A 14967-nucleotide genomic window follows, 5' to 3' on the forward strand; every position below is an offset into this window, starting at 1 on the left:
AAATGCTTTTAATTAACTTTCAAATGTCTTAAAAATGGCTAAGTACTAATAGAAAAAAATCAATCCATTTTTTTAAAAGATGGAAGTAGTGATTAAAATTTACAGTGTTTGAAGAGCAATAATCTATAAACTAATATTACGTTTTACTCTTGTTCTATCTACTCGATGTCTAGCTGTAAACTTATATTTAAATTATTCTAGCTTGTAAAAAAATTAGTTATAATAAGTACTTAAAATTTTACAAGTATTTTTTAGAACTAGAAAAATTGTATATCTTAATTAAGACATCATTAAATTTTTTTTCTTTTTAAATGCGAGGAGGACAAAAAACCAGAACTTTATAAAATAGTTATAGTAAAATTGTTATAGACTGTTTTTAAATTAAATCGTTTTTTAAGTTATTGACTAAATAATATTGTGTACTTTATATTTTAAAGATGACAATCAAAGTTCTCAACTTAAATAAAAGGAGAATGATCAATTAGAAATTTTCAAATTTTATTTACTATACAATGTTTCACTCGCCTGAAACTAGTCAAGCGATATCTTCAGTTGTTTAAAACCTTATTCAAAAATAATTATTATATTACTAACTCATACTTTTATTTATTAAATTAGTTTATTATTTTACCACAAAAAATTTTTACTAACATATTGTTATTTAGTAGGACTAAATAGGAATGTATCATTTAATTGACAAACAAGTCAAAATTGATAACCATTACCTTATTATTTCAGCACTATCTATTACAGATATAAAGCACATACAGTAAAAGCTTTTTTAAAATACATGTATTATTATATACATCCACAAAAAAATCAGAAGTACACAGTAAAATACAATACTCACAGTTATTTCATGTTATTAAAAGTTTGATAAAAAATGTTTTCAACAGACGTTTTATGGGATATAAAAAGTAAGTTATTGTGTAAAACACTTTATTAATATTGGAAACATTTGTATAAAACAAAAAAAAAACAGTGTGCATATAAACTATTCATTTGAGTTATTTATAATACAGAATAATATTTTTTTTTATAAAAAATAAGCTATTTATTATATAAAATACGCATACTATTCATAATAAGCACAAAAATGTTATTTGTAAACAAAAATAAGTTTCATTTTTTAATAATATAAAATATTTTATATCATGCCAGGTTTCGCGTACATTGGTAGGTGGTACTTGTTGTAGTTTAGGAAACTCAACAGCCTTTTCTCTACTTGTCGCCTCTGACCAGTGGCCTCGAAATGCTTGGATAACAAATCTCTCTGTCCCTCGTCTATTACCAAGTCTTCGTCTACTAAACTGTGGACCATAGCCTCGATGGAAGGAAGATTTTTAGCCCCAACCGGAGCTGATGCCATGATCTCTCGAATCTAAAAATTAAAATTTCATAATAAAATTAGAAGATATGTACTGTAGAAATTTATATGTTAAGTTTTAGGGTTTATAAGTATGTACCTTATTAAGGTAGTTTAAATGTTAATAAATTATATTTTAAGATAGTTTTTTTTATTTTATAGGTTATTAAAGTAAACTTTTTAGAATAAAAAATAAATCTTTGCATACTATAATGTGGACTTTCAGACTTTCTATGTGTGTGAGCAAAAAAAATATTATGGCTTAAATAACTTTCAATACTATGGTTAAAAAATACAAAATTCTAAATTACTTTCAAATTAATACAGCTGAGCAGTTATGTTATATAAATACTCTATTTATTTTTTAAATTGAGGTTAGGCTCGCACAACTAAATTAAACAACAAGTGCACCATTAAAATAACTTATTGAAACTATTAGTGTTTAAAAATAAAGACTAGCGCGAAAAGAAAAGCTTGTTCTCAAAAAAAAATCAAACCTCTTGTCTGAAATCAGCAAATCTGTCATGGAACACGACCATGGCCCAGGGTTGACGGAAATACGCGAACAAGTCGTCCACCAGACCATCCAACCACCTTTGCACCAAGCAGTTCAGGTACCTCTCATGCACCCCGTACAGCTCAACCAGATTGTTCAACTCGCCAGTTAACTGTGACGTCACATTGTCTGATGACTTCACCACGCACGTGATCGTTTCCACGCAGTTAAATTGGTTTAGGTGCAAGCGGAAGTAGTTTCCGTTATGGGGTTTACCCGTTACCATTTCCATTCCATGATCCGACCGGTCAACGTCGACTTCGTAACGCGGTCGTTTGCCGGGCTTACGGACGTGAAGATAGGTGAATCCTCCAGGCAACTCCGCTTTTACCACCTGCGATAAATATTATATTGAATGTAGTAAAAAAGTTTTACAATTTTTTTAATTTGGTAATTAAACACGCTTAAACTTAAAAAAATTGTTAGAAAATCTCTTACAGAAGAACAAAACAAATAAATTTATTGATTTTGAGATTTTATTATTATTAAAAAAAAACTAAAAATGTTTGTAAACAATATAGTCAATTCACAAAAAAACCTTCGGCTGATGGTATAGAGGCACTAATTTGCTACTTAAGTCACCTCCTACATTCATAACACCCTCTAGTGTGGGATCCAAAAGTGGTAGCATTGCCATAGCTAATCTGAACCCAATCTCACGCGAACTGCATTGTTAAATTAAATAACAAATAATATATACATACCTACGACATAATTAATTTGAAACTTATAGCTAAAGTTTCAACAAAAAATGTTGTTCAACAAAATTTTATCGAATGTTAATAAATACACTACATTAAAACCAAAAACTAATAATTTTTTTTTTCTTCAATCATATTAATTTTTTAAGGGAGAACTTTTGTTTAAAGTAATGCTATAAGTAATAGAATACTTTTAGTAGTTTAGATAATATGTTTTTTAAAGAAAGAAACTAAATTTAATAAAGAACATCATAAACTTGTCAAAAACTTTTAAAGTTTATTGAGATTTTTTTTTAAGTTTAAAAATCATAAGCGATTTTAAATTCACTCATTTCAATAATTCGTTCGCACAAAATGCTTACATATTTTTATTTACACCTTAATTTAAAAAATCAACCTCTTAACATTGAAAGATAATTTCTATAACCATCCAAAAACTAAGTTTTATACTTTTACTAGCTTTTTGTGTCCACCACAAACTACGTAAATTGTACGATTTAATCAAAAACCTCTGATTTTCGTGCCTGAAATTGGCACCATCTGCGTGGTATTTTCTCGAGTACTTGGTCAGCGTTCCTGCAGCCCTGACAAGCGGATCGTTTGTGTTAAAGTTAGCATCGATGACCAGGCGACCGTCGAACACCATGCACGAGTCGTTGAGAGCATGAAACGTTTTGTAGTTGACTCTCAGCGGGTGAAGGGATATGAAAGCAGAAATTGGCGTGTCTATGAGAGGTTTGTCGTCGGTTGAAAATGACGCGTGAGTGACTACCGGTCTGCCTGTTATAATGTTACAATAATCAAGGTTTTATGTAAAGTTAATAAGTTATTTATAAACAAAGTATAAGATAAAATTTGATAGTAAATGTATTTTTTATTGTTCCTCATTTTAAAGTACTAAAACTTGTTTGAAACATATCTTTTTTTAAAATAATATGCCTTTCAAATGTGTTACTTGAACTATTAAAACAACTTTTCTGGCTCTTATTTATTTCAAAATAAAATTTAATCTGCAAAACTAAATTCGACATACCTAATTTATGTTATAAATAATAATAATTGAAAAAACATGAAACTTCATTTATTTTGACAACACTTTTCCGTGTTTTTTTTTAATTAAATTTTCTTGTCGACAGACATTTTGAAAAATTAATGCAGCAGCTCGTAGCATAAGTAGCTTGAAAGCAAATTAATTGCATGGAACAACAAAACATTAAACTTTTATATTTTTTTAAGTTCTGATTACTACTAAACCTAATTTTGATAGTGACCCGCTGTTTTGCCGTTTGTTAGAAGAAGTTCATACGAAACTTTTAAAAATTCATACAATTTGGAATAAATCAAAATTTATTTGAAAATAAATCATATTTTTTAATTCATTTAATTTTATCAAAGTATAGAAGTTCAGTCTGTTTAATTTACATTTTGTTTTTTTTTAATCCCATTAAGTTCCCGCTTTTTTATGGAGAAAATAATAAAAGCATCTAGATATATGCGCAAAACAACAACCCTTTTATTATTTTAAATAAGTTTTTCTTGTACTGCTAAGTTATGATTTGTATGAGATCCGTATATACACAAAATTTTCTTATGTCTCTTAGTGCAGTTGTTCGTAAATTAAAAAAGCTGTATTCAATAAACTAATTTAAAAAACTGTGCACATAAATTTAATAACATATTTTTTACTACTATTTCTTCATGTAAAAACTTTATAAGCAGTTTATATTTTAAGCTTTAAACCAAAGCTTATTATACAAAAAAAAATTATATTTAATCTATTTTTTGAATTTAATTGGCTAATTTTACATTTGGTTAATTAATCTATATTTTACATTATTTAATTTATCTAATTTATCTTTTATAGAGTTGTATACTATATGTCATAATACGTTTTTTAATCGTATACTACCTAGTCGTCTTATAGAGCTATATTTACCGAAATAAAAAAGTGGCGAAAGCATTAACAACTATAACTAATCTTATTAAAAACAATTACGAAAACATAATAACATAAGTCAACATACATTAAACAGTTAGTTTTTATGTACTATTATTACTCATCAAAATATATATGCAAAATACATATTCAATACACACTACTGCGTACGTACAGGTGCACACTTTGAGAAACACTGTTTCAATAAACTATAATTAACAAATCTTGATAGTTGTGGAAAAAAGTTCAATTTTAAATTTTACTCAAAGTTAACAATGTAAATAAAACATAAAAAAATTGTTAAATGTGAAAAATTGAACATTTAAAAAATATGAAATAACAATTTCTACTTTGAGCATATTAAATCAGAACGACATTATAACAACACTTAGCTTTATAAAACTGTAAACCTGTTTTTTGACACACTTGCCCCGACAATAATCTTTAAGTAATGGATAAATAATAAATAATTGATCAACAGAAATTTCACTCAATATTTTATTAAAAAAAGAGTCCCAAAACCAATTGAATTTTTATAAGCAACATAATTTCCTGTTCGCTTTTTAAGAAGCACTTAAGTAGAGCGAATACTTTCATAAACAAACCCTTTTAATACAAAAGTTTTATACGAATCTAATGTCGCTAAGAAAATTTAGTAATTAGTTTTACAAACCAGTTGCTTTGTTGAGTTCAGTTTTGAAACTCGCCAGCACATGCCTACCAAGCACGTTAACATCGGCCAAGTTCAGCTGCTTGTCCACCAACTGCGTGACTAGCGGTTCGTTGAACACGTCACATTTTCCCAGGTCGTCATCTGCCGACACAAGTGCACCCACTAGCGGAGGGTGGACGAGTTTAATGAGGTTACCAGGTAACCCGTTTTTGAGGAGGAGTTGAACTGTGGAGTATGACTGGAGGTTGTTTCCGTAAACAACTACTGGTTTAAAGTTGGCCTGTAAATTTTTTATATTTTATAATTACATAACTTTTTTATAATTTATTCATTGCTTATTATTAAATTCTATGAATATACAAGTTGTTTGTTTATTGGATTTCAAAAAAATTACTTGCATATTTATTAAATTTTTGCATAAACTTTCGTAAATTTTATAGATTTTAAACTTAATGTTAGTATAGTAAAACTATATTGAGATTTTTATTTTTATTTTCAAGACAGTTGTATCTTTAACTATCATAAGGCTAAAATTACCAAGTATAAATTGATACTGAAAAAGACTTTGGTTTTTAAACTTCTGTCAATACTCTTAATTCTCAAACTAAATGCTCAATTATTTTAATTGTAGTTTAACAACAGTTTTAATAGTAAAAGTTTTTATTTAAAAAGTAATACAGCAAACATATAATTTGCTTGTAAACAATAGTCATGATATATTTCAAAAAAGACTATTCAAATAAAACTAATTAAATTACTTTGTTATCATTTAAAGCTGCTAAAATATAATAAAAGTAAAAAGTATTAATGCTTTACAACGTTTAAATAAAATAAAATTTGAAAAAAAAATCAAAACATACTAAAACACAAAAGCTTTTATTGATAATATTAGTTCCAAAATCATTATTTTTTATAACATAAAATAAAACGAGTTAAATGATATGTCCATTTGATAACCTTTCAGACTAAATTGAAAAGTAAGATCAGCCACAAACTACGTAAAAATTAGGAACTAGAAACTTTTACAAAATTTTCCAGTACTTTAAAAGTCCTAAATACGAGTATACATGAAACTAGGATATACTTCCGTTTTTAAGATCATTGATCAATACTAACTTTATATTCTTTATTTTTTTCCATTAGCTCAATATGTTCTTTCGTCCATGCAATCAGATGTTTATAATCTTGACAATCGTTTAAAGAAATCACGTTTTCAGGAACTTGCAAGTTTTTGTCGTAAACTTGATTAAATTGAGACTCGCTCAGATCGAAGTTCGTTGTTAGTTTTGAGAAATCAACATTGGTTGGAGCTGGTATCTGTAATTTTTATTTTGAACAAAAACTTATAGAGTGTGTTACTATCAATGAAAATCCACATCTACTCATGACTATTAAGACCATAGGGGAGTAAAGGATTTTACAAAAATTACCACTAAGATTACTTATATGCTCAATGTATATACTACAAAATAGTTTTTACTAGACATAAAAAATATAATAAATTTAGGATATAAACCCTGGAAAATAAATGTTTTCTTTACGACTTTATTTGAACTTTAAAAAGTTCTTCAAAAATCTATCTCCTCTTTCACACCTTCATTTCTTAAATAACTAACCTCAAACTTTTAATAAATGTTATTTATATTACAAAATTAAATTATTGTATTAATTTGCAAATAACTAAAAACTAAAAAAATTATGACTAAAAGTAAATTAATCGTATATTTCTAATTTCATTTAGGAAAAAAATATTTTTACTCAAAACTAAAAAATTCCGACATTAGGATTGTTTATTATCAAATTATAACTAGACTAAAAGAACTGTAGAACAACGACTTGAAAACTGTAGAAAATACAAATACAAAATAAACTTTAATTAAACTGTCTTTTTTTTCTATTTTAATTTGGTTTTTCATAAGAAAATTATTGAGCTCTCTGATTTTGTACCCTTATATCTCAAAACCTAATTTGAACTTTTAAAAACGGTAAAAAGATACTGCTATCTAAATTAAAAATCTTTAAAATAATATTAAGTTGTAAAAAAGTGCCTTACGACTCCCTTTGGCTCTAAGTATTAACAAAGTCAAATTTTTTAATATCAAATTTTAGTTTAAATAAGAACCTACAAAAGTTGCAGATGGAATAAAAGTTTTTTTTTTAATTTGTTTTATCTTTTTAAACTTACAAAGTATCAAAAAATATTTCTATTAAAGAATTTAAGACTTTGCGTTTGCGAAAGAATTGTAATTTCCAAGTTAAGATGTTTAACCATTTAAGTAGTATTCAAATAAAAATTACAATCTAAACATTTTATGTTATGTACTATAATCTTTTACATTATATAATATTTTGATGTATAATTACCTAGTAATATTTATAATCACACGTACCTTTACAAAATATTTTCTAACATCAAGCTTAAATTGTATATAAATAGTTTATCTTAAAAAACATTTATTGCATATAAATCTACTATTGACAATCAAAACTACGATTTATTTTTAGAAAAAAAAATATCCACTTGTTTATTGATACAAGTAAAATAACTCTGCTATGCTTTTTAACTATCAATATTAATTCAATTTATTTTGTTGTGAATATATGCAATAAATCTACAAGCTTAAGCATAATAAACACAAAATATAGTTTAAAATCAGTTTGGACCAAATTTTGACAAATTAACAAAAGTTATTATTTAATTTTATTTTGATAAAAATATGTTTTGGAATATATATATATAAGCTAACATTTGGTTGGACACTAAAAATAACAACAGTTGTAAAATCAAATATCATTAAAAATGAAGTTCTTGTATAAATACAAATTTCATCTTAAAATCAGTTATAGTTGTTAGCTACAAAACGTACAAACTATAAACTTAGTCAATACAAAACTATAAAAGAGCTAAACATAAGATATACTGAACATTAGTATAAAATCAAACACTATGTAAGTTAAAATAATACTTGAAATTGTTGTCCCGCACACATAACAAGGTAATCATATGGAACTCTTGACCCATCTTCCAATAATAACTGTTTATGACCTCTATTCATTCCAATAACCATACCTAAATGAATACAGGAGGTGAGTTACTTTAAGAATATATACTCACTAATAATTAGTTTATACAAAGATATTACACACTTTAGATTTGAATGCTTTGCTAGAAAAACTTATCTTTTATTCTTAATTTTCTGTATAAGTTAATAAGATTTAAAAAAAGGCTGCTTGAGGAATGTTATAAATAATTGTTATCGTAAACCTACCATTAAAAAGTAGTTAAAATACGTTTTTTTAAGTGGGTAAAAGCATGTCACAATACTTATGCATATATTCTAACATATTACTAATTTTGTTAGCAAGATAAAAAAGGTTTTAAATAAATATCCGGTTTAATATTAGCTGATATGTTAAACATACTATAATAAACAAACAATAATAGATCTTTAGAAATTTAAAAAAATAAAATATAGTTATAAATTCATAAAGTACCATCAACAATTAACTTCTAATTTATTAATGACCAGTAACTGCTAATTTTATCACCTTTTATTTGCGTTACCCATGTCCGAAGAGACATCCTGGCTAAGTCTTCTTTACTAAAGGTTTGCGAGCACATTTGAAAATCTCCCAAAGGAAGTCCCTGTTTCGAAACTAATACCAGGTTGTTAAAGCGTAAATGGGGACAGAAAGAGAGAATTTCGAGGAACGACAATGCAACATCGCTGGCACCGACCACTACGATTCTAGCGTTTATTACTACCTAAAAAATAAGAAAAATATAGTTTGTAATTGTTTAAATATAATATAGATAATACTAAGAAAATCATTTATCTATGTTTAATTCATAATTTTTTCTTTACAAAAAAAGAGCTAATAAGAAGAGAACAGATATTTTCAACACAAAGTATATAAATTAAACCATTTTTTCAAATTTTCAAACAAGTATACTTATTTATTAAACAACGTGAGATAGTCAATAGTAGTTTACTTAAACTTAAATTTCTGTTTTAAATATTATACTTACGCTTATTATAATAAACTAACAAAAATGTTGGATACTTTAATGAAATTTAATTTTTTATGTTAACTTTGTTTTTAGAAAATTCGCGACCTTTTTATATCAAAACCTAAACAAAAACTTTCAGATTTTAAAAAAATTAGAAAATAATAAAAAACTGACTTATGATAGTTTTCAACAAAAATGTAAACAATAAAAAGTATGAACAAACATAAATGTGTCAGAAAATCAGAAAATTAAGATTTCACATATTCAAAAAATTGAACTAAGTTTAAAATGATTTATACTCATATATAGATTTTAAAACAAAATTAATCAGAGGATCTTTAAATTGGAAAGAGCAGCACACGCTTGATAGCAAAATAAGTGGATGTTTACGAACTTAAAAAAAAATGTGTTAATCCTTATAAAGTCTACCGTTTTTTTAAATTGTGTGCTTTTTAAGAAAAAAAATAAGTAGCACACCTTCTAACACTGACAGTCAGTTGATATTATCAGCTACATATAAGTATTTTTATCTCAAGCAGATGATATTGAAGCGTAAATCTGAAAAAGTTGAATTAAAAGTACATTTTAAAACTGAAAACGCGGTCGTAAAATACAATGTTTTAGGGAAGACTGTGAGAAAGGGAAAAACAATGTTTTAAGAAACAGAGGGAGATGAAGATATGAGAATCAAAATGATTTTTCTTTTAATTTATTATTTTGTTTAACCACTGTGTTTGTAATAGCTTGTTTTATTCTATATTCTACATAAAACTAACTTATTTTAAGCACAAAACTCATAGCCGATTTCGACTGATAGCGGGCCTAATATTATGCCGTTGAAATAAAATAAACTTTTTTTGATTAAGATGTGCCGAAGACCTGCGTTACTTCATAATTTTAATAAAAAACTAATTTTATAACTAAAAATATAAATTAAATTAAAATTCTCTTAAGTTTTCTAGGACGAGCTTACGAATAAACAAACAAATATGTTTATTTAAAGGAGTTAAATTCTTTCTAAAACGTAATTATCGGCGTTTGTCTTTCAAATGTGTGTTAGTTAATTTAACTTGCTGTGGTCTCGACATTGTTGGTCGAGTGAAGTTCATGAAAATTAACTACATTATATATCAATCGCTACATTACCAAGTAAACAAAAACTTTTTGATTTTGTCAAACAAAAAGACCATTTAGTTTCCGTCTTTGAATATCGACTAAAAAAGCAAACGTTGTGAGTTCCTGCGAGTAACAATTAATTTGTCAAAACTGTTAGTCGTTTTCTCTATCTTTACTATTGTTAATAATTTCCATAGATTTTACTTGTGTAGTGATTCAAGACAGTTTCTTTTCATAAAGCACTTTTTATAATTACTAATTTTTTAAATAAAGTACAGTGCTTATATTTTTATCCGGACTTCACTTCTCCGGACAGTTTCAGTCGAGAAGAAAACTCAAAAAACTTTTAATGTAAAACACTAACATTTTTGTATGATACAAATATTTAAGCTTTCATGCTGTAAGAAAATTTTAAGTAATTTTATAAATTCTATAACTTAGTTCATTATTAAAATGTAATAATACTACTAAAGATTACATTCTATCTTTGCTCAAAACTAGTTTAGTTATCAAAAATTTAATTAAGTTATTAGATGATATTTTAGCTTATTATCGGCTTATTACCAGAAGCCACGCTAGAAAAAGTTTTACAACTTATTAAATTCTGTGAGTTTTCTGCTGAAAAACTATAAAGCAAATTTCTGTTGTTTTTTATTTTACTAAAACTACCAATAAAAACTAGTTTGTTAGGAATGATATATTTCCGTTAAATTGACTTTAAACTTAGTCGATTTTTTTTGTTTTCTTTATATCTGTTTTTTCTTAGTTTAAAATTATTTTCTTTCATTTAGAAAGATTAAAACATTATTTTTGTTTTTAAACATAAATTCAATTAGTATTTTTTCTTAAACAAAATTTAATCTTTTTTAAAAGTTAATAGTTAGGGCAGGTGGAATTACAAATGATTAATTTTACTTGCTCAACCCTCAAAAAACGTATATCGTTGCAGAGGGTTAGTAAGTCTTATGTTTTTCTACCTTAGAAAAAGTAATTTAATTAACCTTAAACTTATTTTTAATTATTTATCATTTTAGTATAGATTATTCACAATTACTATGTATTTGTTTTTACCATAACACTTTTACTATGCATTACATTATATACAGCAGTTACATTATAATGCAGTTATATTATTATATGAAAAAATATACTTTTGTACTTATCCGGAATTTTGGTTATCCGGACACGTTTACAGAAAAATCTTGTCCAACGTTTCCGGATAAGTGAATAAGCACTGTACTTGCAAACGATTCTAAGTGTATTATAATTTATAATTTAGGAATACAAGTTACTTGTAAGTAAGACCTCAGTACTATTCAACCGCACATCCATAAACTGTATTCATATTTAATTCACTCTTCACTTATAAAGACTTAGAAAAATAGTATTTATCCTAATTAGTTAGCGTGTAATTTTTACAAAAAAAAGCTGTATCTAATTAATAAAATAAAACATTTTGTTAACCTTCGGTTCAAATGTAAGTTTTCTGTTAATGTGGTTTAGTGCATAGGGTGGTTGTTGTTGCAAAATACGATCTGAAGGACGATTTGATCCTAAATCTTCAACAGGATAACAAACTTGTCTTCTCGCCCTTATTGGAACCATACAATTTAATCCTGTAATAAAACTATAGATGATAAACGAAATCAAAGTGTCAAAAAGAAGAGAAAGTTATAGCTCTTTAATGTAAGAGAATATCATTTGATAGGTATTTAATAGTTTTTAATCCACATTCAGTACATAATAACGGAAAATAAATTGTATTGTAGGCAGTAAAACTATTTTGACCATAAAGGAAATTTGTTTCATATACGTATTGAAGCGACAAAATTATCTTTAATAATTAAAACACAAAATATTTTCAATATTTTGTTACAAAAACAAACAAAAGCAACTATTTCGCACCAGTAATAAGTGAGTGTTGATTGGCAGGAGATTGTTCATAGGATGAATAAACAGGGTAATACAAAAATGATGTTCCACTTTGACGTAATACTTCCTTCATAAATATCTTCGAGTAATTCTGTTCAATTAAGTACTAAATTTTAACAATGAACAAACCTTTATATAACTAATTTAATGATTAAATACTTAAAATAAAAGTATTTATTGAGCAAATAAGGTTAGTTTTTTTAGCATGTATTACGCTTTAATCCATTTAAAACTAGTTTAATGGCTTACGAAGCTCTTGGACTGTTGATTTCTTTGTAAATAAAATAATGATAAAAACCAGCAATTTTATAGTTTGTCGAACTATTTGTAAGTTAATAATAATACTTATAATTTTATATAATTAGTTACAATCAATAAACATAACACTTTTTTTTTTAAATATGATGTCATGAAGCTGACCTTAAATACCTACTTTTATTTTGCTTCTGAGATAGCACACTAAGTAAAAAAAAAACTATTCAATGTAATAAAAAAATAACAACTAATTAATTAGTACAACTCTTTAATAGTTAATATTATAATTTTTTAACATAGCATCAATTTAATTCCGGCTATGTGTGCATTTTAACTAGTGCAAATAAAAACAACGTATAGCCTACGGGTAGGATCCGGCCTACTAAGTAGAAATATCTGGCCCGAGACGTACTTTTTAACATAAAATTAAATAAACTAAGATTCTCTATAGAATATACTTTGAAAGATATATCTTTTATTCTGATTTAAATTAGCTTAAGTGGACAGCATTTCTTGTTGAATTATCAAAATATTTTTAAGTTTTTGTTATAGTATTATTTTTCAAAATTAACACCCAGCGACTCTTCCTGTTAAATATTCCTAGCTCATGCCTATAAAAGTAGCTTATAGCGTACAGCAGATGGCAATAACCCTGCGTGTAGGCTGTGCTTAAAAGAATCAACTGCCGTTATGTATGTGTTGAAAATACAGGTTAAATTACCTCTTAAAAATTCAATAAATTTTAAGGCTTTAAAATATATAATGCTATAGTCACTTATTTGTAGTTTTGTGATTTTTAGTTGTTTGTTTAGAAGGAAGTTTAATTTTTGCAATGAAATTTGTCCTCTACAAAATTTTATAACTACGTCATAGTGTTTTTGTGTAACTTTTGTATTAATGTAAAACACAGTGCAATTCAAACTTTACCAGCTGAGGATTAAATTATATAGCTTTTTGAAACATATGTATTGTTTTTTGAATTCAACAATTTGCAATAAACTATTTGAAAGCCCTTCAAGTGGGCTCTGTGGAAGGTTAACGCCAGATCATGGTATTCCTAACTACAAAAAGACTTAGCACAAAGAAAATCGAACTTTTAAGTGTGTCATACAGTAAAACAACTTTTATAATAATTTGAAAAACACACTTGAAATACGGAGTTAAGTACAAAGTGATTGAGATGGGAATGTTCATCCCTTCGATGGTGATTGAAATAAACAAAATCTTCAATGTTGTAATGACTCCTGATAAATAAGACGATTTTTTTATTGAAAACATCAAAATAAAACTCGGTGCTAACAAATTAGTTTGTATATATTCACTAGTAAACTATTAAAAAAAATAAATAATAATGCCTAATTATTACTAATACCACTGAGTATTAAGAACTATCAGTTTTGATATTTGCACATTGAAACTAAAATTGCATAGAAAACTGCATAATCCATATGGGTACAAATATAAATCATTTTTTATCTAATGCTTACAGTTTTACAATAATAACAACTTTGAGGCAGTTCAAACATTTACTATGATAAATTTTTCAATAACCAGTAACTATCGTATTACATGAGGTAAAAATAAAACAACTATAAGTCAAAAAGTAACAAGAAAAAACTTTTGCTGTTTAGTTTACAAATGTGCGTGCACAGAACTTGTGTCCAACACTCAACTGTGTTAAGTACGTACATTTTAATTTTATATAAAGGTAAATAAAGGTAAACTTATAAAAATTATCATTCCAAACCTTATATACTCTAAATTTTCCTCTCCTCGCAAAACACAAACTCCAACCACTTGACTGCCAAACTCTGCAACAAAAACTCCCATTTCTGAAACTCCTTGAAACAAACGAGTTTCATTGTAGTTTCTAATGTCATCTAGGAGAATACTTTTATATGAAAGACATTCTGAGAACTTTTTTATCTGCGTAAGTTTTACTTTTTTTAAATAAATCATCAATTTTTTATTTAATTTAGCTTGAAGTTTTTTTAGTTTTTATTTTCTCTCACTCTATCTCAAAACTTACATATTGTTGGCTATTATTATGTATTGCATATTAAAAGCAAGCAAACTTGTTGTTGATCATCACTAGTCGCCCTTCTTACAGAGAATTTGGATGTGAGGAGGCTATCTCGGTGCAATACGTACAACTCATGAGGATTATTCGCTCTCAGCCGAGGTACTACTCTAACAAAATTCTTTAACAATGGAAATTCTGGCACTAAGTGGGGTAAAGAGATAATTGCGTATTCTTTGTCAGGAAATAACCTTTATTTTTTAAACTATGTGTTTAAAACATAAGTAGTATTTTTTCAATAAATATTAAGCTTTTTCATTTTAATTCAGTAAATGACTTATGTTTTTCTATTTAAAATAAGATAGACGCTTTTAAAAAATTAACTTTTGCATTTAGTAAA

General features: G+C 26.5%; 1 protein-coding gene across 1 annotated transcript in view; it reads right to left on the reverse strand.

Moving 5' to 3' along the window:
- Positions 1–901: 901 nt before the first annotated feature.
- LOC145849654 (cilia- and flagella-associated protein 61-like) overlaps positions 902–14967 on the reverse strand; it is a 31205-nt gene continuing 17139 nt past the window's right edge. Inside the window, exons 10-22 of the mRNA XM_082954663.1 lie at positions 14623–14818; positions 14295–14473; positions 13695–13791; positions 12266–12383; positions 11825–11976; positions 8782–8998; positions 8199–8302; positions 6349–6549; positions 5233–5512; positions 3133–3403; positions 2461–2587; positions 1864–2256; positions 902–1381 (exon numbers count right to left, since the gene is read on the reverse strand). Coding sequence (XP_082810789.1) covers positions 1148–1381; positions 1864–2256; positions 2461–2587; positions 3133–3403; positions 5233–5512; positions 6349–6549; positions 8199–8302; positions 8782–8998; positions 11825–11976; positions 12266–12383; positions 13695–13791; positions 14295–14473; positions 14623–14818 — 2569 coding nt within the window. The 3' untranslated portion in view covers positions 902–1147. The remainder of the gene's footprint in view (positions 1382–1863; positions 2257–2460; positions 2588–3132; positions 3404–5232; positions 5513–6348; positions 6550–8198; positions 8303–8781; positions 8999–11824; positions 11977–12265; positions 12384–13694; positions 13792–14294; positions 14474–14622; positions 14819–14967) is intronic.

The sequence above is a fragment of the Thalia democratica genome, chromosome 2 (genome assembly GCF_965202585.1).
Source record: "Thalia democratica chromosome 2, ktThaDemo2.hap1.1, whole genome shotgun sequence".
NCBI classification, from domain to species: Eukaryota; Metazoa; Chordata; class Thaliacea; order Salpida; family Salpidae; genus Thalia; species Thalia democratica.